Below are 26,668 nucleotides of genomic sequence, written 5' to 3'. Positions count from 1 at the left end.
AAGGAGTGGTGGCAACGAAGAAGAGTGCGAACTAACTGTAGTTGTGGAGGAGCCCAGTTTCGTTGATGATGGAATAGAGGTGGAGCGAGCAGTAGGTGAGGAGAAACCCAAACTGACCTTCTCATCGAATAGGCGAGCAAGAGCTGTCGCTCGGAGAAGTGTTTGGGGACTCTGGGCAATCACATCACGGCGAACAGAGTCTCGAAGTCCCCCCAACAAAGCAATCCAACAGAGCAGCATCGGATAAACCATCGACCCGATTGGCGAGGGTCATGAATTGATCATAATAATCTGCTACAGAGCCAACCTGGGTGAGCTTAAGCAATCTTGCTCGGGGAGAATCAAATTGTGAAGGCCCAAATTGTTCCTCCACTGCCTTAGCTAAATCAGTCCATGTTGACAATTGATTGTTTTTTACCAACATTTGAAACCAGGGTATCACCGACCCTTCAAAATGAACAGCGGCGATGGTGAGCCTTTGTGAATCAGGAGTCACATAGTAGGAGAAAAATTGTTCAGCACGGAAAATCCAATTGAGAGGGTCCGTGCCATTAAATTTCGGAAAGTCCAAACGCACCGAACGCGGTTGAGGAGTCGAGTTCGACGCTCCAATCGGCGAAGAAGAAAGGTTGGCCACGGCGAGGGTTATGGCATCTAGAGCACGCTGGACAGAAGCCAACGTCGTTTCCATACGGTCCAGATGTTGCTGAGTTGCGATGCCCTGTTGATCATGAATAGCAAGTGTATCAGATACCCGCTTAATTTCAGCGGCCATCTCCTTCAAACGAGTATTCTCCGCCATCAAAGCTCAATGAAAGCACCAATGAAATGATCCAACAGAAACAAACTCAACAAGAGCAATATGCAATAATCTGTGAGAACAGAGAATGATCTCTTTTATTTCACTTCTTCAAACACTAGTTGTAGTTCAGCTTGCAATATTAAGGAAACAAGGGAAATTAAATGACAGTAGAGAAAGAAGGAACAAATAGAAGAGGAGTAGCCGCAGAGAGGGAGACAATTCTGAAATATTCCACACTAACACAATCCCTAAATGACCCTATTTAATATTCCCCCTAGTCCTCCAAACGTGGAGGTGTTTTTCTTATTCTGTTGCTCCTTCTAACAGATATGGGCCTAGTGACTTCCTTGCCCGGGTCCAAGTCCACATGTCCCTGTGATGTATTTTTCATCATAACAGTTGTGGTGCTGCAATGGAAGGAATTAGAGGCTAAGAAAGAGAAAGAGTGCATATCACAAAAGGTTGAGTGAGAGAGAGAGAGTGATGAAGCTTCTGGACAAAGTCTGAATTGGAGAGAGTGTAGATTGCAAAATTACTGAAGTATCCTTATGAAGTGACTTAATTTAAAAAGTGAAAGATGGGGGTTTTTGTCTAAAGAAAAAGGTGTGCGTTGCTAATGCACTCCTTCTAAAAAAAAGAGTGGATGTGCATTAGCATTCCCCATATATATATACATAGGGAGCATATCAGGTGAGATGAGTGGTTTATAATGAGAGATGAGAGCATTAATTACTATCCATTCGAATATGTATATATATAGGGAGCATATCAGGGAATGAATCGGAGCTGGTCGCGGTGGTGGTTAGTGGATTGAGTGTTTGTGGTTCAATCTTAGAGCTAGTCCATGGAGTTTCGGTGGCGGTTTTGCCGGAAAAAATGGTGATCGGAGAGTTTCTCAGGATGGGTGGAGGTTTGCAGCTTTCCTAATTTCACTCCGGTGGAGGTCTTACCGGAAAAAATGGTGATCAGACAATTTTTGCCACCCACCATGTCATTAGAGGAGATTTGTGACTCTAATACGAAAATTATAAGGGGAATAAATTATCTACTAGATCCATGGAGGAGATTTGTGAAATTGACTTTCATGGAAGTTTTTTTTCTGATAACTTTTGGGCTGGAAGTGGCTTCTGTGTATAAAAAGTAAAAAGTTAAAAACTAAAAAAGCAAAAGATAAAATTAAAGCTGTTGTGCGATAAAAACAAGAGTCACGTGAGCTTTTAATGAGAGAGTTGAATCTGTACCGTCTATTTAAATTCAATGGGTGTGATTTAATGCTCTCACCTCTCACCATAAACCACTCCTCTCACCTGATATATATGCTCACCATAACAATGATGTCATGTTTGAATGTTATTTAGGTCTAAAATTTGAAAGAAAAACATTTTTGAATAAAATATAGTAAAAATATTTACAAAACATCATAAAAACACTTATATAAGGATTATATATTTCAAATCAGGGATCAATTAACTCAGACCAAATTAATTTGAAAAAGTAAAAATAATTGTAATAATATACTCATTTTACTCGTTACACGTCAAGAAATTATTTCGTTAATAGGTGTATCCAAACATAAATTACGTTCGTTTTTAAATCACATTTAGCATACTCAATTATGTCATAATCAATTATGCAAACACCGATCCAAACACACACGAAAGAGAAGAGTGCTCTTGCGAGAACGTGATGATGGATTGATGGTTATATGCCTTCTCTGTCAGCCTTTTACTAACCTACTTCATTCGTATCACATGTTTAACTTTTCATCAGAGTTAATATATTTAATATTGGCTTAAAAGCACTTTTGGTCCCCCACGTTTCACCTTTGTGCAAAAATGGTCCCTCAACTATTTTAATAGCATTCTTGGTCCCCCATGTTTACTCCCGTCAGTACAGTTGGTCCTTCTGTTAAAATTTGAACGGATTTTTCATGTGTGTCAATTTTTAATTGACGTGGAGGAGAGAGGCTATGCTTATTAGGAGAGAAGAAACTTAGTGAGAGAGAGATGTCAGTCACGTGGCTTGCACGTGACCTGAACCCTAAATCTCTCTAGTTCGTGAAATCTGAAATTAGCAAGGTGTATGCTCAAAATTGCACACGAATCTGGTTCAGAGGTTAGTGTTGAGAAAGAAGAGGTTCGTGGTTCCTGGGTTTATGTGCTACCGATTGAAGAAGAAATGGGAAGACAGAGGGTGAAGATGAATACAAATCGCGAATCTGGTTCAGAGGTTAGTGTTGGGGACCATCGTGATGTCCATATCGATGCAGGGGACCAGTCAATGCTTCTTCCAAAGCCTTTGTCTCCGAATGTGGTTTCCAGGTAACCTTTTGCCCTTTTTTTTATTCTCCTCTGCTCTTTTTGGTGTGTTGGTGGTGTACCTTTATGTCTATCAATGTTGTTGTTAATTGGTAAAGTGTATTGGTAGGAATTATTTATGGTTTGTGTGTGGCTGTTGTTAGACTTAAAGGGTTACAAAATTGATATTTTTCGTTTGTCTCTTTCAGGCCTACTGTTAGTCATGTGATAGACATAAATATGCACAGTGGGGGTAAAATGACATCTGACCCTACTGCTCCATATGTGAATGGCTCATGTGAAGTGTATAAAGGATTTGATGTGGACGAATTATCATCAATTGAAGTGGGCAAATTGGTAAAAACTCAAGGGTCTGTCAGCATGTGGTATAAGCACTTTAATAAGGATGGGTCAAGTGGGTTAAGGCCTCTTAACAATGATGCTGATGTGAGGCAACTCATTGAAGATGTGTCAGGGTTATCTGAAGTGGATGTGTATGCTGAGCAACTAGTGGAAGAGCAAGGAGACAGTGTGGTACTTACAACTGAGAAAGAATGGCAACAATCTCAAAAGGAAGGGGAAGCAGCTCAAACTGAAAGTGAACAAGCTGTGGTTGATAAAGGTAAGGGGTTGGTTGATGAGGGTGGGTCTTTAAGATTTCTGGATGCTGTGTTAGACTGTGACGATGATGTTCTTGTTGAGGCTGTGAAGGAAAGTGAACAACAAGTTCAGAAGGAAGGGGAGAAGACAGTGGTTGACAAAGGTAAGGGGTTGGCTGTTAATGGTGGGGAATTGAGATTTCTTGATGCTGTGCTGGACTCTGATGATGATGAATACCGACCAAATGGTGGTTCATCCTCTGATGTGTCACTAGATGACTCTGACTATGAGGAGGATTGGGACTGGACTAAGGTATTGCCTGCTGAGTCTTTGATTGAGGTTCAAAGATCTATCCCAAATCCTGACCCTCCTGCTGTTGAAGATGTTGATCCACATGTTGCATTGAATGGTGATCCCACTGTGTTCTCTGACTTTGAAGATGAAGATGGTGATTCAGAAGACTTAGACACAGGTTCTGAGAGTGGTGATGAGCTGGAGCCTAAGCCAAAATATCGTAGGTTTAAGCCCTCTGAAAGTGGTATAGTCCAATTTGAGTGTGGACTGACTTTCACTAACAAGGACCTATTCAAAGATGTTGTCAAGGATTATGCACTAGAAAACAAAAAAGATGTGAAAATTATTAAGAACGACAAGAAGAGGGTGGTGGTGGCCTGCAAACCTGAGTGTCCATTCTATTTGAGGATTAGCAAGACTCCAACCAGACCAGTGTGGCAAGTGGTGAGCTATGATCCTGATCACACATGCTGCAGGACATCAACCAACAGGCAGGCCAAAGCTGAATTCTTGGCTAGGAAGTTGATGCCAATTTTAAGGCATACACCTGACATCAAGATTCCTGGTCTCATTGAAGAAGCAAGGGTAAGGTGGGGGATTGTAATTGGGAGGTTCAAGGCTTATAGAGCAAAGGTAAGGGCTTTGGAGATGATTCAAGGTGCTACCCTTCAGCAGTATAGTCACTTGAGAAACTATGCTCAAGAGCTGTTAAGGAGTAATCCAGGGAGCACAGTTGTGATAAAGAGCACAGTTGGAAGCCATGGTCCTGTATTTGAGAGAATATATGTCTGTTTTGCTGCAACAAAAACAGCCTTTGCTAGGAGCTGCAGACCCTTGATTGGCTTGGATGGTTGCTTCCTCAAGGGGGTGTATGGTGGCCAACTATTATCAGCAGTTGGTAAAGATGGAAACAATCAAATGTTTCCAATCTGCTTTGCTGTGGTGGAAGCTGAAACTAAAGACTCATGGCACTGGTTCCTAGATCTACTTTTAAAGGATCTCAATGGTGTTCAAAGGAATAACTGGTCATTCATCTCTGACCAACAGAAGGTACACTCAATTATACACATTTATGCAAACTCAGTTAAATATGCAAATGTATTTACACAGAATTATTGAAACTCATGCATTCATTGTAATGTTTTCTTAAGGGTTTGGTTCCAACACTGGCAAGCATGGGTGATAACGTTGAACACAGGTTATGTGTCAAGCATTTGTATGCTAACTTCAAGAAGAAGTACCCTGGGGACTTATTGAAAAATGCAATGTGGGCAGCAGCTAGAGCTAGTACTGTGCCTGAGTGGAAATGTGCAATGGAGGTGATGAAAGGATTGAATGAGACTGCTTACCAAGAGATGATGAGCCTGCCTCCAAAGATGTGGACAAGATCAACATATAGCACACACACTAAGTGTGATTTACAAGTAAACAACATGTGTGAGGCCTTTAATAGGGCAATTTTGGAGCATAGGGACAAACCAATTATCACTCTCTTGGAAGGTCTCAAATTCTACCTCACCAACAGGATTGTAAAACAGAAGCAGCTTATGTTAAGGTGGAGGAACAGCCAAATATGCCCACTGGTTCAGCAAAAATTGGAATCAATGAAGAGGCAATCTGACTATTGGCTAGCTACTTGGTGTGGAGATACTGGATATAATCAGTTTGAAGTCAGTAGAGGTTCTGATAAGTATACTGTGGACCTCCAACTGAGAACCTGTGCTTGCAGGAGGTGGGATCTCTCTGGGATACCCTGTCCACATGCAGTTTCTTGCATATGGCACAATCGTCATGTCCCTGAAAACTATGTTGATGCTGCCTACAGGTATACTCACAACCAAGCATTTTTTATGACCTTTTGCTGTTGCTTGCATTTTTTATGTAATCTTACTGTGTCTTGTAGGAGGCATACGTTTATAGACACTTATTCTCACATCATTCAGCCAAACAATGGGCCAAAGATGTGGCCAGAGGTGGATGCACTACCACTTAATCCACCCTATGTCAGAAGAGCACCAGGGAGGCCTAAAAAGATGAGGAACAGAAGCAATGATGAGCCCAGGAGTCCTAACAAACTTAGAAGGCATCACACAACAGTCAAATGCAGGAGGTGTGGAGAATATGGCCACAATAAGAGAACTTGCAGAGGCAAAACAGCAGCAGACAGGACAATTCCCACCGGGGGAAATCAGGTAGGTTTTGAAAATACATGATTATGCTATGTGCATGTAACTTTTGGTATCTAATACAATTTATTGAAATTACAGGATCATACTCAGGTTTTACAACCTGAACAAAGAAGAACTGTTGCAGTCCCTATTCAGAGTGACTTTGCTGCTACATTTGGTGCTGGGAGTTCAAGCCAGGGTCCATTTGCTGCTGGGAGTTCAAGTCAGGGTCTTTTTGTTGCTGGGAGTTCAAGTCAGGGTCCATTTGCTGCTGGGAGTTCAAGTCAGGGTCCCTTTGCTGCTGGGTCTTCAACTCATCCAGCAAGACGACCTCCAAGACAGCCTAGGAGAACAAGGAGGACCACTGCTGAAAGACCAACTCAGGATGCAAATGGATCATCAAGTCAACCATCATCAGACATCACTACATTATTGAATCCATTAATGTTGCCTGGTTCACATTCAACTTTTTTTTTGCAGTTCACAAACGTAACTGATCATATATTTTTGTGGTGTGTTAAGATATGTAAAAATGCACAAAATGGACAGGGAAAAACAACCATTCATTCCATTGATCAACAAGTTTTCAGTACAAAACAGCAACCTCAGACATCACTACATTAATTCACTCCACTTCCCTGTACATACACCAACAATTTTCCTACACAATTCCTAATCCCCAACCTGACCTATTTAGATACATAAGCAAATATCAACGCCATGATCATAATCATGGCAAAGATCAAACAACAGACTAGGACTTTGATTGTTTTCTTCATCTCAGCATTCTTTCTCGAAAGCAAGGCAATAACCTTCTTCTCCCTGGCATTCCCAACATCATCATACCATTCAAAGAAGCTGCACAGTCGTCTACCATGAACCTGCAACTCATCATTTTCAAAACAAGTGTGTCAGTTTACAATCTTCAACCACAGTTTCATACAGAGAAGTAGAAAGAAACAGAAGCAGAAGAGAATCGAAACAGCAGCAAAATGGAAAAATCGAAACTGCAGCAACATGGAAGAATCGAAACTGCAGCAACCTTACCTTGAACAGACCACATCCGTAGAACCTCCTCTCAGGGTTATCCCCAGTCCACGAAGTCAGCAACGGAGCTTCAACTCCACACCCACAAACTTTCACCATTCTTCTCCTCGAATTAGAAGACCCAAACGATGGCTCACTTCTTCCATGCGATGCTGACCTAGTGTGTAGTGAGGACTCTTCCCTTCCAAGAGAATGACTTCCTCCATCCCAGCGATTTGTCGGACCACCCATAGCCAAGAATCGGGTAGATGGAGAATTGGGATTTAGGGAATATGAAATTAGGGATTTGAAGTTTGGGGTAGGAATCGGGTTAGATGAAGATGATGAAATCACGTGCCACTCACGTGATCGTTCTCTCTCTCCTGATGTTGGCCATGTCATTAAAAATCGTCCACGTAGGAGAGATCCGTCCAATTTTTGACGGAAATGAGCCTAAGGACCAACTGTACCGACGGGAGTAAACGTGGGGGACCAAGAATGCTATTAAAATAGTTGAGGGACCATTTTTGCACAAAGGTGAAACGTGGGGGACCAAAAGTGCTTTTAAGCCTTAATATTAATATAAGGTGATATTGGTTTCAACTTTTTTAATTATATATTTTTAATGTGCTAAGACTTTCTCTAACATCCTTCTGTTACACACCATCTTTGAATTCTGAAAGTTAAGTTAAGTTTAAAACAAATTATACATACAACCGACTCTGTATACTCCATTCATACAGCATATTTTATAAGTCATGTACTGCGTACCCGTACCCATACCACGTACCTGAGCATATGATGAGCCTACTAACTATGGATAGTACCTATATGTTTGGGTTTGATGTTTAATTGAGAATGAGACATATTTGTCATTGCAACATGTTATTCACGCCGCAACACCGCACTGCTTACAACCACAACCGCAATTTAAGACCCTGAGTCAAACGTCAGGTGTGGGCAATTAGACTTTGCTTTAACCTTCCTCAGACTCCCCAAAAATTCTAGCTCCGCCACTGTTTGGAACCACGGTCCCAACACAAGGACAGACCTCGGAGAATGAAGCTATGCGCATAAACTATCACGTTTTAAGTTAAACATGTTTTTTACATTATTATTAATTTTAAAAAAATACTTATTCTATTTTTAAGCTATTTTATGCGGGTCAATTTGTCAACCCGCACAATTTGAATGTAATAACACTTCATATATTTTTAATTTTTGTGCCAACTTTCCAACCCACTGTGAATTGCACCGACTTCTCAAACGTGAGACGAGGTGGATTGGCCCATTTAAGATGGGTTGACGGCGGGGCGTGTTCAATTTTGCCACCCGTCGGTGTACATGGCTTTTATCCAGTTCTTTGCTGAATATATCAAACTTAATAGAAGGTACACAGAAAACAGTTCATGAGATCTCAATTTGCACCAAATTTCATGCCTCAACTCTAATAATTGAGTTGTCTGACGGTAACCATCGGTGCAGATAAAGTACGGCAATGGAAATCTTTTGCGGGTTGAATTTGATTCCTTGCAATTTCCGTTCACACATGCTCCCCTTGTCAATGCCCAACGAATGATGAAGAGCGCCTTTAAAAGTCAAACTTGGTGCCTGAGTTTACTAGTTTCTTGCAAAGAGGGGATTACGTTATTGTGGTTTGTGATCAATGGAGCTGAACCTCTACCGCGGTGGAGCCATGAGGGAACAGCAAATTCATCTCCCAGAAAGTGGTTCAGCTAAAGAGAGCTTCAATAACATGAGGCAGTAATGGTGTTCTATGAGCAATGTTTTGTAACAAGGTAGTAGTAGGTTGAATAGAGAAGGAAATGAAGGCTTGTGTGGTTTTTTATTAGAGCCAGTTAAAGGACCATGCTGGATTCAGAGTGAGTTTGTTGGAAAGTGAAGCAAATAAATGGCTGGCAATTTTCTGGGCAATATAGCAAGGGTGAGGCTAGAAAAGGGAGCCAATGACTATGGAGAACCATTAATTCGTTTGCCAATAATTCCTGTATAACCGTGTGAACAATTTCTAATTGTCAATTAATATTTTTAATCATAATATAGCGACCATCTAACAAGAGCACACCAATTGCCACTTTTTCATGGAGACAATCTCAAAAGTCTCCAAGCTGCTGCATTTAGACTTCAGCTATTTTGCATCTCAAATTGTGTTCAACAGAAGCAACACCATGATCAAATTTTAACAGTTCATGTCAATTTGAGTTTCATAAATCTTGTAATGTAAAGATGCTGCAGTTTTCAATGAATTGGTATTCAATGTCATGAAACATTGGATAATCAAGTTGTACACAAATAACAGTTCATGTCAGCTTCTCCATTTTTTAAATAGGTCACATGCATTACACAAATAAATACAACATTAAGTGTGTAAAATCATTATTCTACTAGATTTCATAATTTTATACCCTACTCAATCAAATCAAATGAATTAGTTAAGAATACTTGAGATCATAGAAATGAAATTCACCATTTCATCACACTATTTGATTCTAAATCAATTGAATGAATTATCTCAAAAGAATCAGTCAAGGTTAAGAAGGATCTAGCAAGATTAGTGTTCACCTCTTGGCATCATTCCAGCAACTAAAACAGAACTTCATAACATAGTATTATCAGGAAGAAACCACATATTTGTATTATGACAAAAGAGCATCACCAAAAGAAAGCACAAGACAGAATAATCAGGATGCCATAAAATTTGTCTAGAGTACAATAACACATAACCAACAACAAAATTGAAAATGTAGTTCAATTTGATATGCCTCAACCAAAATTTAATTTAAAACCCTAAAAAGACTAGAACTCAGTACTTAACGGGAGCAAGGATTTCAAGTTGGGAACCGAGTTTTTCATCAGCGATCTTCTCAGCTTTCGCCCTCAACTTGGTGAGCTGCTTCTTCCTCTCATAAACCACCTGTGCCTTATCCTTTCTCTTCTTCTCGAGCTCCTGCGCACAACAGAACAGTTAACCAAAACTCAAGCAAACACAATGCAAGCAAAACAGGGAAATAAAATTGCATGAATTGATCAAAGTGTGAATGAACCTAAAAAATTGAAAACTCACCTTGATGGTGTCATAGTAGTTCCATCCAACCTCAGATGACAATTTGCCAAGGAGGCAGTGCTTGTGCCCCTTCTGAAGCCTCAAAACCCTAATTTCATTGATCAAAATCAGAATCTACAATCTAGATTGAAAAATTGAAATCTAAAGCTAGGGTTTAAAATGCAGTCAAAACTACTACTCACTTGAGAGCATCAGGAACAACCATCCTCTTCATCTTGTCATATGGAGGAGGAATGCCCTCGTACACCTTCAATCGAGCAAGAGCAGCTTCACCACGCTTGGTCTTATGCGGAATCATACTGCAACAAAGAAAACAGGAAAATCAACAAATTTCACAGAAAAATGAACGAAATGGTGAGAGAGGAAGAAGAGACGAACGAACCCGCGAAGGGTGCGCCAGAAGATCTTGGAAGGAGCACGGAAATGGATGGGGCCATGAGAGGGTTTGGTGTTCATGCGCTTGCGGAGGAAGCGCATGTACTTCATCTTCTGCCTGACGAGGCCGCCGGAGATGCAGATCTCCTCGCAGCGGACGACGACGACCTTCTGACCGTTGAGAAGCTCCTTGGCGACGATGGAAGCGAGACGGCCGAGCATGTGGTGGCGAGCGTCGACCACCACCCTCTTCGCGCACACGCCGGAACCTGAAACCATTTTTTTCTCTTGCTTCTTGCTGTTTCTCTCTGCCTCACTTCACTCAGGGTTTTCGGAAGAGGAGATGTGGATGACACTGCATTACTTAAGCCTCGGCAAATTAGGGTTTTCATCGCACTCACTGTGGGCTGGGCTTTTCTCAACGTCGGGCTGGGCTTTCATGAACACACAATACTAACCCAACAACAGGATTTAGTAAGTATTTTATTTTTATTATTTTTGGAAAACCAAATATCTAAGAAGACAGGGAAAAAATTAGAGAAGCCCAGCAAAAACAGAGATCATCTTTCAATAATGAACAACATCAATGAATTAATAGTACAAATAAATTTCATTCATTACAACAATGAACAAGATCAATGAATTCATAGTTCAGAAAAATAAAATTTCATTCATTTCCTAAAACTAAACTATGAATGTCTTCCTTCTTAACCCTTCACTTGTTGTAGCTGAATGTAGTCTTCATTTTAGTAGCCTTGTCTTCAACTCAATATGGAGGACGATCTATCGCATCCTTACCATGAAAGTTTTAGAGCAAAGTCAAGCTTAATTCCTCAACAAAGCCTTACTTCACATTAGGAAACATATCAAAACATTGTAGCTAGATGTAAGGTTGTCAGACTCGAGAGTCTACTCAAACTCGTTTCGTCGAGTTAACTTGTTGGTTGGAGCCACCACTCTGACAAAGACCAAAGCTGGATAATTTCTAAAAAATTATGGACTAAATTCAAACTTTACTCCCACGAAGGACCATTTTCAATCTTCATCTATTATACAAGCACCAAAAGTTTAGTTAACCCTATTTTGAAAGCTTATACAAACACTCCAAGTTTTTTTACGAATTTTAATACATTCATAACTTACTTTTTCTTCCATCTTATGTCTCCCTATTTTTCTTCTTAGTTTTTTACATTTTCTAATCACATTACCTATCATATTACTTATTTAATTATATTCTATTTACATCTTATCAAGATGGGAGTGTACTTAAATTTCATTTTTCTTTTTTTTGTTACATCGAAAAGATAAATTGCACCCGTCAAGAATCGATTCCCGAACATCCCCTACCCAACTCATATGTTCTCAACTCCTACCACTTGAGCTATCCTACAGGGACATCTTTCATTTTTCTACTACATCGTAACTTATATTACCAAATATCAAGTGATTACTTGTGTTACCAAATATCAAGTGATAATCACTATCAACATCAACAGCCGGACAAGCAACTGAATTTCAGAGCTGAATTACATTTGACCATTCTGTAATGTTATTACTTTTCTGGTAACGCCACATCTATTTTTATCAATTATTATACTCCCTCCGTCCCTAATTATAAGCTAACATTGAGACTTTTTTTGTGTCACTAAATATAAGCTAACCTTGCAAAAGTTAATATTTCTTTCCATATTCACCCTTGCATTTATTGGTAGTGGAGCACCACCATTAGTAGTACAATGATGAAAAAGTGTTATCATAAATAGGGGTAAACATAGAAAGTTGTACATTTTTTTTGAAAACCAATGCATCAATTAAGGCTTTCTTAATAAGTGTGATTTTTACAACTTTAGCTTATAATTAGGGACGGAGGGAGTAATATTTAAACTCAAGTGGTGCAGGTTCTTCATAACAGAGTGGATATATCTTCAGAACAGAGTGGATATATCTTCGTACTGGGCTAGGGACAATGTTGCTAGAGTCCGAGCTATGGCACGAAAGACTTCATAGGATGATGCTTCGCAAACTATTTTAAGGCTTCCACTTTCGTTTGTTATTGAGCCATTATGCTTTGACGCTCTGATGTAGTTTTCGTTTCAATTACTTTTCTTATAAAAAAAAAAAAACTCAATGACAATTCAAAACAAAGATGCAATCCAGGTCGTTGCGCATTTATCATCTGGTTATCATGTAACTTGGGTTTAAACCCGTCTATGACACATTAGATTTAGAGACGATCCTTGTGGGTCATAGATAAAAAAGATGGTCTCTATCTCTAATAGAAGGTTAAGCAATCTCTACATCGACTCTCCACATCATAATTAGTCCCTACTGAAAAGATGACCCAGAAACTATGAAAACAGAAAGACACTTTAAACTGCTAAACTGAATGGTTAGTAAAAGCTGCTAGCTGTTAAATTACAAGTCAGCACTGCATGATACCCATTCGTACCGTCCAGGCAAAGGTACATCATTGACAATGTCGAAATTGTACCTGCAAATAAATACATAACTATATTAATATATTGGGTTAAAATCAGAACAAATGTGCAGTATTGTGGAAAAACAAAACCATACACACTTACTTGTCCATAAAATCCTTTTGTTGTTGCTTCTCGGCTTCAGCGAAGAACTCATCCATTTCTCGAGCAGTTGGAATATTTCTTTGAATCTGTTGATGAACTATTTGGTTCGTCCTTTGCCTTGTGGTTGAACCTGGGGTATGAGTGCCACTTGAACTCCTTATTAAACTACAAGGTGTGCTTTCTCTGGTGCTTCTGCTTAATAAAAAAATAGAAAATTGTAATGAAATTATTAGCTCAGCGGAAGAGTTTCATAGGGAAAGCAATCAAAAGTTTCAGCAACAGAATCTGCATACTAATTGCTGACAGCAAAATATGTAGGAAAATAAAAATGATCATTTTTTTCCTCAAACAAGAGCTCTTGAATATGAAGTAGTGACAAATTTCTAGTCTAAAAAAGTAACTGGCATTTATTGGGACAAGCTCTGACTTAGTGGGCTCAGGTAATAATAATAATAATATACAAAGAAAGAGACGGCCAAATCTTACTCATTCACTGCAAACCCAAACAGGAATCCCAAACACAATGGTCTGCAACTAGGCCCCATTTATGTGACACATCGTTGCTAATACAAGTCATGAGATTCACTGTCTACTAGTATTGAATCAAGATCCCTACCCAAAATAATGTTTATTTACCGTCTTACCAATGAGATTGTGTAATATTATTTAAAAATTACTTATGAGTTATAAGTGTTACTCCATAGACAGAAAAGAAAAACTGAGAATCTCGATCTGTCAGTATTACCCATGGCCAAATTTTTTTCAACTTGACCATTATGAAGCGTAAAGCTTCAGGCAGGTTCTAGCAGATAAAAAAACAAGGACAATCAAGGTTAAATGCATTAAAAAAACAGTTAATGTCATCAATACACTCATCTTTGAGGAAATCTTTTTCTTCTGCAATCAAGTTACAGAGCCTATTTCCATTTCGTTGGCTCAGTACACTATCACTGGAATAGATTGAAAATTTATCAACTCCCAACATTATTGGTACAACCTTTCATTCAAGTAAAAAGATAGTTATTGTAGCAAATAAAGTTTAGACTTTAATTACATTTTTAATCTATCCACTATAATCCATAACCCATCTGTGATTTAAATAACTCAATAATTGTTTTAGCAACTTTAACTCTTTCATTTTTTTTTTTAATTTGTTGCTACATCACTTCGGCTACATTACTCAAAACTTCTGCATCACTTAAGCACCTACATCACTTCTGCTACATTACTCAAAACTCTACCATTCTAATTTTCAAACTGAAATCTTCACAAATTGAGTAAATTATTTTCCGGACAAAACTCACAAAAAAAATTAATTTTCACCTAAAATTAAAAAGAAAGGCTGAAATTCTTCAAATTTTATCAAATTTCCAACTAAATTTCTGACATTAAAACTTCAGAAATTATCTTATAGAATCATCCTAAGCCCCAAGTTATGTAAATAAAAAATGAATGCCTAAAGATCAAATTTGCTAAGGAGACTTAATTAACTAGGAAGAAAAATTATGAGACTAAAATTGCACCGAAGCAATAGTAGATTAACCCTACACGTGAGGCCGTGCAACTAAAGAGACACAGATATCAATGCAGAAGAAAAATACAAACTATCCTGAGGACCATACAAGTTGCTTAAGCCTTAACCTATCACAAGTCACAAATCTGAGCAATCCTTTGTACTAACAGATCTTTAACTCAGTACCAGATTTAACAGAGCAAGAACACAAAAAATCATACCAAAGTTAAAGCCTAAAACAACAATCCAGGGACTAGTAATTATAATGAATAATGATATAATAACTAAAGAAAAAGAAGAAGCTTATATAATAGTTGTGACTTTTGAGAGGGAATATACTATCTATCATAACAGAGTCATTAATTAATTAAATAATTCCATAACCCTCACAACCAGTAACAATTTTAATAGTGTAAAAAATCAGAGTAATCACGTGAAATTGAATATGCATAAACAAGAAATTAGGGCTACAACTAGCTCACCTAAAATAATTTGAAAAATAGTAGAAAAAATGAACTAAAACTAAAAGAGTTGTAACTTTTTGAGAACTAACAATTCTTAAAGCCCAGAAAAAACCCACATGAAAATTGAGAAATTCTCAAAACGCTTACATGCAGCTACAAGAAAAAACAGCAAATTAAATAACCCCAAAAAATTGAAACAAAAGGGGAAGAAAAAATGAACACAAAAGGGGGAAAATTCCAATGGGAGGAAATTGAAAGAAGAAATTGCATAGAATTCAGAATTGTACACATACCTATCTCTGCCTTCAAGCTCCAACAGATTTTCACCGAACGAACCTTCCATAGCCACATCGACATTCTCCTCTTCCGGTCCCAATTTCTCGGCACCCTGCGACGACGACGTTTTGGGCGAATCAGCAACGGCGGTTTGCCGGCGGGGAAGCGGCGGAGCCTTGAGGAGGCGGCGGCTGCGGAGCTGGAGGTAGGCGGAGGAGTCGGATTGTGACGGCGAGGGAGGCGGAGATTTCTGGAGAGCGAGGGTTCTGGCTCTGGTGCGGACGCCGACGGCGGTGGAGTCCATGATGACGGCGGCGGAGACTTTGGATTTCTTCATGTACTTGCCCATAATTGACCGATTTGTTGGTTTTGAGAGTGAATTGAAAGAAGAAGAAGAAGCAAATGAGAGTGTTTGGGGTGTGAAAGTGTGTTTGAGAAGACTCGAAATCAAGAGAGAGAGAGTGAGGCAATGGAGGGAAAGAGAAGGGAAAATGGCCCAATTTGTATGAGGGCAAAATTGCGGGGGAAGATTGTCAATTTTAGGGTTGGGCCTCTCCCTCTTCACACACATATATAATGTATTTCTTTTAATTTAATATCGTTTTATAAATATTTGAAGAAATTGTTCCCGAATGATAACTCAAGTAGTAAGAGTTAGTGAACATATAGGTTAGTGAGTGAGGTTTAGGGATCAATCTCTGACATACAAAAAAAATATTTGAAGAAACTAATTTTAACTAATTTTAAAAGGAAATTTCAATCAACAAGGTGTTGGTGTAGTAGTAGGCAAGCTAGATATCTCCCCATAAGAATAAAGTGACAATATCGAACTCTGGAAAGATTGATTATTCTCATAAAAATAAAGACACTATGGTCAACATATCTAACGAATACTAGACCCTACAGGAGGGATTGGGGAAAGAGTCAAGTCTCGAAACAGAAGGGAGTGGCACTCACCGAAAGGAGAGTCAAATGTATGAGTTCCAAAGTCCAGAGACAGTCCTACCTTAGCTAAAAAGTCAACCAAGGAATTCAATTCCCTTGGAGCATATCGGATAACTAGAGCTCCATGAGCTGCCTTAAGTTGAAGTATGTCAAGAACATTGTGTTCATATTGATGAGAAGACACATCCTGGCCATCAAGCAAGTTTACTACATCGATGGAGTCACTTTCCACTATGACTTGAGGGAAATCAAGGTTGATAATAAGATTGATGGCTGACTGCACCGCAAGAAGCTCGACAAGGAAAACGTTGGGAGAATAGAAGTCCCCAAGATTACGATTGAAACCAATCTTCCACACACCTTCTACATCACGGACCACTCCGCCAAAGCTAGCAACTCGATCAATATTCAGAGCTACGTCGCTTTTAGAAACCATATTTTTTACATCAACTAGAGATTCAACATACATATAATCAAATGCTCAAACAATTCAAGAGTGAATAGTTAAATGTATCTCTGAAAGTGTTGGATGTTGACTAGTTAGTTCATTGAACTTAAAAATGCATATTGTAGTCTTCAATGTTGTAAATCATCGATCAAGTTAATCCCTGAGATCAAAAACACTAGTTAGCGTTAATGGTTAGCGTTAATGGCACGTTAGATTTCACTTTGATGTCAATTCAGTCTTTGATGTTGTCAATTTAGTCAATGCGAGTTGAAAAATTAAATTCTCCCTCTCCCCTCAACACCATCACCTTCTCTCTCCTCTCTCTCTCCCTCTCCCTCTCCCTCCCCACCACCAACACCACCCTTCTTTCACCCTTCTTTCCTCACCACCACCACCCTTTCACCCCTCTCCTCCCACCTCCCTCCCCCACTATTCCACCACCCACCATGATATGAACCCAGTAGGGTGAAGAACCTCTTAACCCTCAATCAATTGAATTATACTCACCCCAAGAAAGTTAAGAATTAGATTTGGTCAACCACTTGAACCTTTGCGTACAAGAAACAAGGACCCTAAGTGTTGAAGACGCCATAAGGATGATCAAGCATTGATAAGTCTGAAGAAGTTCAATGAAAAACCGAGAGAATACTCTCAAGTTAACATAAAATACTATTTGCATTACATAAACTCTGGGTCTTCTTGATTACATCAATTTGCTTTATATTGGAACTAAAATTAATTAAAATGACACAATTATTCTAGAAGAAATACCTTTTGGAAAAGATATGAATCTATGAAAAAACACTACTCCTTGGAAAGACACGAACAACTATTGGACCAAGTTCGTCCAAAATAATCAGATCATGCATGGTCTATTGATCGGGGGAAATCGACCAACACTACCCGGGAAGGGGTAGGAGAGAGAGGAACAGCAAAACTCCGGTGAGGGGGGTGGCGAGATGATGATCTTGACGATGCTCTGTTGTTCGTCGTGCCCGGGAGGGGTCCCTGTGGTGACACTCTGACGCTCAAATTAGAATGTGGGTTAAGGGACTTAGAAATGAGATAAAATTAATGTGTACCTTAAGTCCTCCATGTCTTGGCTTTTATAGAATTTGGGATTGCGCGGTTTGAGGCAACATGAGTGTCTAGTACATCCTCAAGCTCCGTGCCTTCGTCTTGGGTGCTGGTCCAGAATTACTTAGTTGACCGATCAAGGTTGGTCGTCCCTAGTCTCGGTCGGGTGAGGAGACATCGCGATCGACCCGGGGGGTGATTGGTTGGAGCGCCTCCCAGAACAATAGTCTCCTAGCTTTGGTCCACAAGAATTGTGGAGCTTGAGCTAACAATATTGGAGTTCAAAGTCGTAAGTAATTACATGGTTTGTTGGGTCGGGGTTGATCGTCCCCATAATTGGTATGGTAAGTAGACAACGCGATCGACCAGGGGGTGATCAGTTAGAGCGCCTTAGAGCGCCTCCCAGAACATCTATGATCCAAACTCCTTAACTGGAGTGTTTATGGCCAAAAACTCATTCAATAGCTCCATATGTAGCCCAAAATGATGGTGAGGATGTGATCGAGCTCAGATTCTGATTGGTGAGAGTTTTGTTTATCCCAAATTTTTTTAACAAGTCCATTTTGTGTTTTTTTAATCCTCTCAGCCCTTGCTCTTGTAATTGGTCCACTAGAAATTTGCAATAATGCATCAAGAAGTTCATAATTATTTATATATTTTTATATATTAAAAACTTGTAAAGTGAAATAATGTTTTGAAATATTTTGTAGCTGTATTTGCTATTTAAAACTTAGCACCTATTAGCCATGGGATGCGTGGCTGGTTCAGAAGGTGGTGAATGACCAAGTAGCTCGCAAAATTTTAGCCATCCCACTGTCACTTCGCATACCAAAAGATACACTTATTTGGAGATCATGCTTCATCCTCTTCAACACTGGCGCGCCCGGCCCCTTGAGTTCTGGAATATGATTTGGAACGCAGCCGAGGCACCTGGTGTCTTGACTGTTAGAAATTTGGGTATGATAATCTAGGATAACTTCGAAGAATCGTGTTCGTTCACTTTCCAAACAAAGTATTTCGACCCAATTCTTGTCTGGGTTCACGAAATCCTTGTTGGGATAATTCTTGAAGAACAATCTGCTTCAGACAAATGAAAACAGGTCAGAAAGTAGAGAGAAATCTCGGTTTTGTTTTCTGTACCTGAAACTGAGACCAGATGACTCCTTATAAAGGAGTTTGTTTCAAAAACCGAAAAACGGTTAATAAAACAGAATGACCCCAGCCAGGGGCTCCGCCCCTTGGAACCCCGCAATCTAATCGCGGTCAATTATGCGTTGGCCCAACAAGCGTGCACTCCGCACTACCCTAACTCGTTTCCGAGCTTAACGCATAATCACATCGGCCTACAATAAATCGCATTACTACTAAAATCCATTGATGATACTAAAATCACCAACATTGACTTCATATGGAGAGCGTAAAGAGGTGCTGCAGCCTCTCATTTACTCAGTAAAAGATGAGCAGCAAGTGAAGCTTTGGAAGATGAAAGGTAAATATAAGATCTTCATGTTCTATAGTTATAGTAATATGAACTATTCAGTTTCACATGACATATGTTACACTCCATATTCAATTTTAAGTGTTACGTTGATTGATTGAATTATGAACTTCTTGCCCAGCAATATCTACAGAGGTTGTGTCTATAACTAGGCAAACTTCATCGTGGATCAACATGGATGAAGAATGCTTGCAAGGAAGGATCAACATGGGAGTCTCATTTTGGCTTTGGATTCTTCCTAAGTCAATTGACCACCACTTTTTCCCCTTTCATCATATTTCCCTTTTAATTAAGCACGAGTTTACTAGCTCTTTCATATTTCTAAAGTGAAATTTGCATCTCTATCTCTTAAGGAGACGTAGGAATCTTGAGGAGTACCAAGTAGTGAACTGATGCTGATTTGGGCACATGCATGTTGCCTGAAAATTTATCACAGGATTGGAAAGATAAACTCACTATTATTTTTTTCCCCTTTTCTATATACACTTGGTTAAAATGGCCTATATCTAATTCTTGAAAGGGAAATTTTTCATCTTCAGGATGAGTAGTGAAGATTGAGAAGGCGGGAACTAATAACATTAAGAACCTGGTGCTATTTGCAGCAAAAGTGTATGTCTCCTCCCTTGAGAATATATCGCTGGATGTGATTACATAACTTGACCTTTGAATGCCATGGAAATAGTTTTTTTTTAACATGTCATGGAAATAGTTGAAGATTTAAACAAGTTGCATAAGAAATTACCCAAGCTTATAATATGTTTATTATTTATATTGGCAATGATTTGTAATATTTTATAATCAAACAACTGTTTAAAATATTTTTGCAGGTCACCATGTATTTATATTTTAATTAAAAGTTATATTAAAATTAAAAGTTATATTAACATGGAGGCACTACGTAGAACTGATAATGACATTTGGTAAAATTATCGACACTCAGCCTTGGACGAGAATGAAAAGTTGGCTATATCGTAACTCGGAGGGACGAGTTATTAATTTTACACCGATACCGATGAGAGAGTAAAATCAAAACTCGCATATTTTGGAGGGACATGGTTAACCCTTTCAAATTTAACTTAAAAAATTCATCTTCTCTTGTATGTCTTTGCTGAGTCTCCCTCTAATCCAATTTTGCTCTGCACCCTTGTTAAATTTTTTTACCTTGTTTCCTTCGCTTACTCCTCTATATTGGTTCTCCTGCTCTACAGACCAGAGTGTCCGAGTGCATAACCACCTCTAGTGCACATCATTGTTCACTACTCGCGAAGGGGACGTCGATGACAAAAGACAAGAAGCAAGAATCAAAATCAACAAACATCAACATTTAGACTTTGGTATTTTAATTTATATCCAACAAAAGCAATGTCCTTTTATTCATCACACGTGGTAGGAGCACAAAGTAGCAAATTATGACCACTAAACAAAAAGATCATGAATTTTAATTTGTCATGAGCTCCAGATTACTTTTAAGCGGCATATGTAGTAAGGGAGTCCTAGCAAGCACAGGTGAATTCTTCTCAATTTCAATGGCAAACTTTGTATCCATAGGTTTCTTGTTCAGAAAACTTGAGTACCATTCAGCAGAGAGCTTAGGCTGTCTCTTCAAGCTTGGATCTTTCATATCTATGTAATATAGGCCATAACTTTGTTCATATCCCCCAAGTATCTCGAATGCATCCAAGAAGGACCATACAAAGTAACCTTTTACATTTGATCCACTCCTTTCAATGTGTCAAGAACAAAGAGTAAGAAGGGGATTGGAAAACAAAATAAATTAGTATTGATGAAACAATGGACAAATATTTTAGAGGTGTCATATACTGTCATGAAGAAAATATCACAAAAACTTAGGCTTTGTTTGGTAGAAGAAGGAAAGAAAGTGAAAGGAAAGAAAGGAAAAGTAAAGAAAGTAAGAGGAAAGTGAGATGAATATTTAGGTTGTTTGGTATGGGAGAAAGTTGAAAAAAAAGTGAGAGGAAAGAAAGGTGTATGTTTGTGAAATGACATTCATGTCCTCAAATAAAAATGATGTACAAATATTAAACTTTTTAATATTTTTTTAAATGCATGTAGAAATAATTATTGATTAATGATTATTGACAACATTAATATTAATCTTAATAAGACGTAAAACAGATCTAAGAAATCACAAAGTTAAACCTCATCTCACGTCATTATGCTAAAATGTTTTTAATATTATTTAATTAATAATTGTTTTGCATGAGAGAGAATTTATATAAGGGTAAACTTGTCACTAGAGCAAAATTATAGCATTCCCACCGTTTTCCTTCCAGTTTTGAGAAGAAAACTTTACCGCGGGCCCTGCCATGTCAGTTTTCCTTTCCCCCTCTTTTTTGCCATACCAAACGAAGGAAGGATTTTTATTTCACATCTTTTCTTTCCTTTGGGCTTTCCTTCCTTCGTTCCAAACAGGCCCTTAAGCAATTGATGATGATATTTTACATTATATATATTTCTAACTCTCACCATGTTGGAATTCAACTTTTTTAATTAGAATAATACGAAAAATAAATATCGAACTATAAACCACTTGATTAATTCCAGTATCATATTATGAATCAACTATTTCAAAAGATTAACAAAGACGCCTGAATAATTTTATACAAGGAATGCTACCAACACACTCTTTTAAACATCCTCTCCAACACACTCAATGTGATTGATAAATTTTTTGAAAAGTCAACACATTTTTTAAGAAGAATAATGTGTTGATTTTTCAAAAAATAAACCAATCACAAGGAGTGTGGTGGAGAATGGGTTTAAAAGAGTATGTTCTCAATGTTATATTATATTCGTCACATACTCAGTTTATAACAATTTAAAAGAAAATAAAATGAAAGTAGAAGTACCTCAGGGCATCAACGATGCTCCCAATGTATTCATGCAAGTACTTCACCCTCGACCAGTCATCCAATGAAGAATTATGAAGTGTTTGTTGGCCTGCAAAGCTCAATGACTTAGCATACAACTAGATAAATTAAATGTGAAGTTTTTAAAATGATGATTTAAGGAAGGTTAAGGGACCATGTGATGAATTCAAAAATTTCCATACCATTTTCGTGTATGTAAATTGGGAAATCGCCATAATTGTTCTTCAATGAGTCTAGTACCCCTTGCAAAGTCCAGGTTGTAATTGGAATCTATAACAGCCAGCTAGTTAGTAGAAAGTATTGAAGTTGCAACATTAAAAGAGTGTAGAAATAAATATAGGAAGAGCTCCATGTTCCTGCTCTATGTTACCTCATATGGAGATGTACCGTTTTGAGTTAATCCTACAACCAGAGAGAACATTAATTAGCTGTTGAAGTTCTTCAAAATTGGAGGAAGGAAGACTTCACCGCAGACTGATATCATATACTGAAGTTCACTGACTGAACTGTCTTTTAGCAATAAAAGGACAGAATTTAAAATTTTGTACAAGATTTATGACTTTTTTTTTTCTTCAGAGTGCTGAAATATGTTATGGCAAACCAGGTGCTATGCGTGAGGTCCAGGGAGGGGCCGGATTGACTGTGAATCTAATGTAGGCAGCCTTACCTTTCAATTTTGCAAGAGGTTGACTCTACAGATGAAACATGTGACTGGAAAGCCACACGACATTAACCTTACCATTAAACCGAGGCTCGCCCTAATTAGCTAGCGGTCTGTCGGCTGAAAAACGAATCACTCCTGTCACCCGAGCCCTCACCTCCACCTCCTCGCCCAAATTTTCGATATTCCATTTTGTTTCTTATCAAAAGAATGAAATTTTCAACAACAAAAAAAATCTTCAAAATTAAAAATTAAAAATCAACCAATACAGTTTCTCATTAACTACAAAAGGTTACTTGTAATTAATGTGCATAATTCAATAACTACAAAAAAAATATTTATTTCACTACATACCTTGCAATTCCACTGACATATCTGCAATGAAATCTCTATCCTCCATATGCAGACTCCTAGGATTGTTCTTAACATAAAATGAGTAGTAAAAGTTTATTCCTAAGAAGTCAATTGAGCCCTGAACCAGATTTGATTCCTTTTGGGTGAAGGAAGGAAGCCTTGAGCCTGCATTCTTTTTCATTGAATCAGGATACTCACCAAATGTAAAGGGATTAAGAAACCTGCAATCACAAATCATCAAGTGGTCAAGATTTTAATCATTGTCAATACAATGCTTCTGAGGGATATGTATGCTAGTATATTGTGTTTTCATTAGCTTATTTATTTGCTAATGAGTTGGTCCATTTCAATCCCAGAATGCAAAAATTGGTAATGCCAATCAACATATATCAGAGAGATTATATCATGAACAGATTATACCTACCACCCGATCAAGAAATCTTGGGCCCTTTGAGTGGCACTTATGTCTTCATTACTATTTGTTAGAGGAACAAGACCAAAGGAAAGGAGATTAAACCCAATAAAGCCATGTTGCAAGCCCTGTATTTAACACAGATTGTTTTGTAGACATATTACATGATGATTACCACCAATTCAAAATCTGATATATTGTCCTGCCAAATTATGGTTCAAAGTTCAAATTGAATACCCAATCAATGAAAAAATTTAGTTTTGTATAGGAGAATCTGGAGACAAGAAAAATTAAATCTCTACTCAATTTAGGAAATATGTCATACAATTAGGAAACTAATCAACGTTACGCTATATTTTTTATTTAATATTATAATCAGAGATATTTCCTAATCTCAGTTGATATATAGTTTCTCTTGTACCCAAATTCTCCTATATGGTGTATGACCTAGATAGTATTTACCTTGTATTTCTTCCTGTACAATCTAACAGCTGAAGCATGTGCTAACAACATATGATGGGCTACCAAATATGGCTCAGTTGAGGAATTTCCCTTGGAGCAGTTAGTTATGAAGGAAGGAGAACACCTCTGAGGTGGTAACATTCCCAGATCATAGCCAAACATGGAATACACATTACCCTCATTCACTGTGGTCCAATACTTAACTCTGTCACCAAATTCTCTGAAGCACACATCTGCATATGTAGTAAAGTCTTTCCTGCAAGCATTCATGAGTAGAGACATGTCAATCACAACAAAAATCATTTCTCAATTTTGTGCCAGATATATTTGGCATGATTTCTATTTAGGACTAGATGGTAACACAATTAGAGACTTGAGGTTTTGGAACCTTACACAACTCTTCGGCTAACCCATCCTCCATATTCGTCCTCAAGTTTTTGTGGCAGGTCCCAATGGTGTAATGTAACATGGGGTTGGATTCCTACCAGGCAAAGAAGCATCAACAAAAATAAATATCAATTAGCTCATAACTTGTAAGAACTAAGAACCTCTCTAAGGTGTTATTCAAACTTTTAAAAGAAAAATCCAGTCTTCACCATGGCCTATAAGTTCATTTATAAGGTTGTTGTAGTATTGTAGTCCCTTGGGATTGATTGGGCCTCTTCCATCTGGGAATACATAAGAACAAGGTCAGAAAATAGAAATTTGATCTAGACAACTACTTTCAAATGGAGTCAAAGATTCATAGAGATTAAATCAAACCAAGTGTCTGTCAAATACAGATAACTTTTGACATTTTTATAGACATTGATTCAGAAAACTAATAAAACATTTTGGTGATCTTACATGGAATCAGCCTTGACCATGAAATGGAAAATCTATAGGCATCTAAGCCCATGTTGGCCATGAGTTGGACATCTTCCTGCAGAAAATCAAAGTTTATTATTTCCTTAATGCGAAGTAATTTGAGCTGTAGAAAATTCAATTGAAGTCAAAGATGCACTTTTGTGCTTGACTGCAAGCATATGCAACAATTTAGTCACAAACCTTATATTTGTGATATTGGTCGCATGCAATATCTCCATCACCTCTGTACATATTACCTGAAAATATATCTTTGATAATCAATTTTTTAAACAAAAAAGTAACATTAAACCAAAAATAAAAACTTTATTGAGAAATTAAATATCTTATATTTATGTGAGTGGAGGAGAGTACCATTCCCAGCATGGGCAAAGGTATCCCATATGCTTGGCTTCCTCCCATCTATATCTGCTGCGCCTTCAACCTTCCACATCCCCACAATTACAACACACACTTAAGTTTAATACTTAAAGCAGAATTAATCCTAAAAATAGAGTGTGTTTGGTTATGTGGTAAAGAGTTTTAAAGTCGTAGAAGGAGTTACAAAGTTAACATGTTTGAGTCAGCTTCTCTTTCTTCAAAATCAATTCTGAGACCTAGAAGCTTCGCTTCTTCCCAAAATTGATTCTAGCATTTAAATCAATTATAGAAGGATTTTCAAACATGCACACTGTAGTTTCTAGAGTTAAAGGACTTTAGATTGTGTACTGACTGCTGATCCAAACACCTACCAAAAGAAAATTTGAGTAGCTTGCTCCGATTGCAATGAAGATGGTAGTCTTGTTTTAGTTTATATATAAGCATGTAATGAAATGACCCTAAAAACACTAGTCAGACTAGATGGAGGATAAACCTATAGTTCGAGGTTAGGCTGACCAAGAAAAACTATATACCAAAATATTACGAGATATTTGGAGGTGAATGGTTTTTGTTTAAATTTGTCTTGCCTCATCATAGTACAGTGAACTAACAATAGTAATAATACTCACACTCATATGAATAAGAAGAAACTGCAAGAACAGTAGAATATTAGGAACTGAAATACAGAGAGGAAAACCTGGTAAGCTGAGGTTGATGCCCCAAAAACAAATTCAGAAGGGAAATCATCTCTACTCAAAGTATCAGCACCAGGAAGGACTGCTACCAATACTGCTGCAGCCAGTAACTCTGTCAAACCAAAGGCCTTCAAGATAGACAACATTGTATTGCTTCTTCTTTCAGCTGTGTTTTCAGTCTATCAAGGAAGCATTGTATTGCCTTTTCTAAGCAATTAAAGTGTATGCTTTGTCTCTGTGTGGAGTTGTACTAGATGCTTTTGTCTCTGCGTGGAATTGTACTAGATATTATTCCCGCTCCTAACTTTTAGTTGTGACATGTAAATTGCTACGTGTTGATTTCTTGCACATCAAAGAATTAAAAAAAGTTAATAGATTAATCAAATGTACAGTAAAATCTAGTCATAACTATAGTATAAAGTATGAAAGGCCTGCACTCAAATAGAAAGTGGGTCAGGGTATCTATCATAAAATAAGCGATGCCAAAGAGGCACTCATTGTAATGAACGTTAAGTTTAA

At 38.0% G+C, this 26,668-nt stretch overlaps 6 protein-coding genes across 6 annotated transcripts; 1 reads left to right on the top strand and 5 right to left on the bottom strand.

The window, feature by feature from the left end:
* The first annotated feature begins 1,376 nt into the window (after positions 1-1,376).
* On the top strand, positions 1,377-7,113 carry LOC130729344 (uncharacterized). Its single transcript, XM_057581070.1, has 5 exons — positions 1,377-3,123; positions 3,309-5,043; positions 5,145-5,818; positions 5,897-6,185; positions 6,261-7,113. The coding sequence occupies exons 1-5, from the start codon at positions 2,885-2,887 to the stop codon at positions 6,783-6,785; spliced, it is 3,462 nt and encodes a 1,153-aa protein (XP_057437053.1). The 5' UTR covers positions 1,377-2,884; the 3' UTR covers positions 6,786-7,113.
* Positions 6,851-7,439, bottom strand: LOC130719652 (uncharacterized). Its single transcript, XM_057570266.1, has 2 exons — positions 7,209-7,439; positions 6,851-7,042 (listed from the first exon to the last, which is right to left on the bottom strand). The coding sequence occupies exons 1-2, from the start codon at positions 7,437-7,439 to the stop codon at positions 6,851-6,853; spliced, it is 423 nt and encodes a 140-aa protein (XP_057426249.1).
* Positions 7,440-9,878: 2,439 nt separating this feature from the next.
* On the bottom strand, positions 9,879-11,009 carry LOC130729345 (60S ribosomal protein L13a-4-like). The gene is made up of 4 exons (XM_057581071.1): positions 10,655-11,009; positions 10,455-10,571; positions 10,273-10,360; positions 9,879-10,155 (listed from the first exon to the last, which is right to left on the bottom strand). Exons 1-4 carry the CDS (start codon positions 10,924-10,926, stop codon positions 10,012-10,014), a joined length of 621 nt encoding a protein of 206 aa, XP_057437054.1. The 5' UTR covers positions 10,927-11,009; the 3' UTR covers positions 9,879-10,011.
* A 1,772-nt stretch (positions 11,010-12,781) lies between these two features.
* Positions 12,782-16,031, bottom strand: LOC130729343 (cyclin-dependent kinase inhibitor 5-like). Its single transcript, XM_057581069.1, has 3 exons — positions 15,500-16,031; positions 13,230-13,421; positions 12,782-13,138 (listed from the first exon to the last, which is right to left on the bottom strand). The coding sequence occupies exons 1-3, from the start codon at positions 15,829-15,831 to the stop codon at positions 13,063-13,065; spliced, it is 600 nt and encodes a 199-aa protein (XP_057437052.1). The 5' UTR covers positions 15,832-16,031; the 3' UTR covers positions 12,782-13,062.
* Positions 16,032-16,365: 334 nt separating this feature from the next.
* LOC130719645 (uncharacterized) lies at positions 16,366-16,863 on the bottom strand. Its single transcript, XM_057570259.1, has one exon. The coding sequence runs from the start codon at positions 16,861-16,863 to the stop codon at positions 16,366-16,368; it is 498 nt and encodes a 165-aa protein (XP_057426242.1).
* A 3,910-nt stretch (positions 16,864-20,773) lies between these two features.
* LOC130729342 (beta-glucosidase 11-like) lies at positions 20,774-26,401 on the bottom strand. The gene is made up of 13 exons (XM_057581067.1): positions 26,152-26,401; positions 25,449-25,518; positions 25,278-25,333; positions 25,077-25,152; positions 24,827-24,898; positions 24,624-24,711; positions 24,231-24,486; positions 23,781-23,896; positions 23,357-23,577; positions 22,712-22,743; positions 22,524-22,611; positions 22,321-22,411; positions 20,774-21,171 (listed from the first exon to the last, which is right to left on the bottom strand). The coding sequence occupies exons 1-13, from the start codon at positions 26,293-26,295 to the stop codon at positions 20,889-20,891; spliced, it is 1,593 nt and encodes a 530-aa protein (XP_057437050.1). The 5' UTR covers positions 26,296-26,401; the 3' UTR covers positions 20,774-20,888.
* Between the last annotated feature and the right edge of the window lie 267 nt (positions 26,402-26,668).

Source organism: Lotus japonicus, chromosome 1 (assembly GCF_012489685.1).
Source record: "Lotus japonicus ecotype B-129 chromosome 1, LjGifu_v1.2".
Lineage (NCBI taxonomy): Eukaryota > Viridiplantae > Streptophyta > Magnoliopsida > Fabales > Fabaceae > Lotus > Lotus japonicus.
The sequence above is the reverse complement of the archived record's forward strand: the minus strand, read 5'-3'. Positions and strand labels throughout refer to the sequence as shown.

Bases quoted from the DNA above. Each gene is read 5' to 3' on its own strand.
- LOC130719645 (XM_057570259.1), bottom strand. From the start codon at position 16,863: ATGGTTTCTAAAAGCGACGTAGCTCTGAATATTGATCGAGTTGCTAGC.
- LOC130729344 (XM_057581070.1), top strand. From the start codon at position 2,885: ATGCTCAAAATTGCACACGAATCTGGTTCAGAGGTTAGTGTTGAGAAA. The intron at 3,124-3,308 runs GTAACCTTTTGC...TGTCTCTTTCAG, and splicing joins TCTCCGAATGTGGTTTCCAG to GCCTACTGTTAGTCATGTGA. The intron at 5,819-5,896 runs GTATACTCACAA...TGTGTCTTGTAG, and splicing joins TATGTTGATGCTGCCTACAG to GAGGCATACGTTTATAGACA.
- LOC130719652 (XM_057570266.1), bottom strand. From the start codon at position 7,439: ATGGGTGGTCCGACAAATCGCTGGGATGGAGGAAGTCATTCTCTTGGA. The intron at 7,043-7,208 runs GTAAGGTTGCTG...GATGAGTTGCAG, and splicing joins ACGGATGTGGTCTGTTCAAG to GTTCATGGTAGACGACTGTG.
- LOC130729342 (XM_057581067.1), bottom strand. From the start codon at position 26,295: ATGTTGTCTATCTTGAAGGCCTTTGGTTTGACAGAGTTACTGGCTGCA. The intron at 25,153-25,277 runs GTTTGTGACTAA...GATTTTCTGCAG, and splicing joins ACCAATATCACAAATATAAG to GAAGATGTCCAACTCATGGC. The intron at 24,712-24,826 runs GTGAAGACTGGA...TTTGCCTGGTAG, and splicing joins AAATGAACTTATAGGCCATG to GAATCCAACCCCATGTTACA.
- LOC130729343 (XM_057581069.1), bottom strand. From the start codon at position 15,831: ATGGGCAAGTACATGAAGAAATCCAAAGTCTCCGCCGCCGTCATCATG. The intron at 13,422-15,499 runs GTATGTGTACAA...TTTATTAAGCAG, and splicing joins GAGCTTGAAGGCAGAGATAG to AAGCACCAGAGAAAGCACAC. The intron at 13,139-13,229 runs GTAAGTGTGTAT...ATTTATTTGCAG, and splicing joins CAAAAGGATTTTATGGACAA to GTACAATTTCGACATTGTCA.
- LOC130729345 (XM_057581071.1), bottom strand. From the start codon at position 10,926: ATGGTTTCAGGTTCCGGCGTGTGCGCGAAGAGGGTGGTGGTCGACGCT. The intron at 10,572-10,654 runs GTTCGTTCGTCT...TCTTTGTTGCAG, and splicing joins TTCTGGCGCACCCTTCGCGG to TATGATTCCGCATAAGACCA. The intron at 10,156-10,272 runs GTGAGTTTTCAA...TGTTGTGCGCAG, and splicing joins ACTACTATGACACCATCAAG to GAGCTCGAGAAGAAGAGAAA.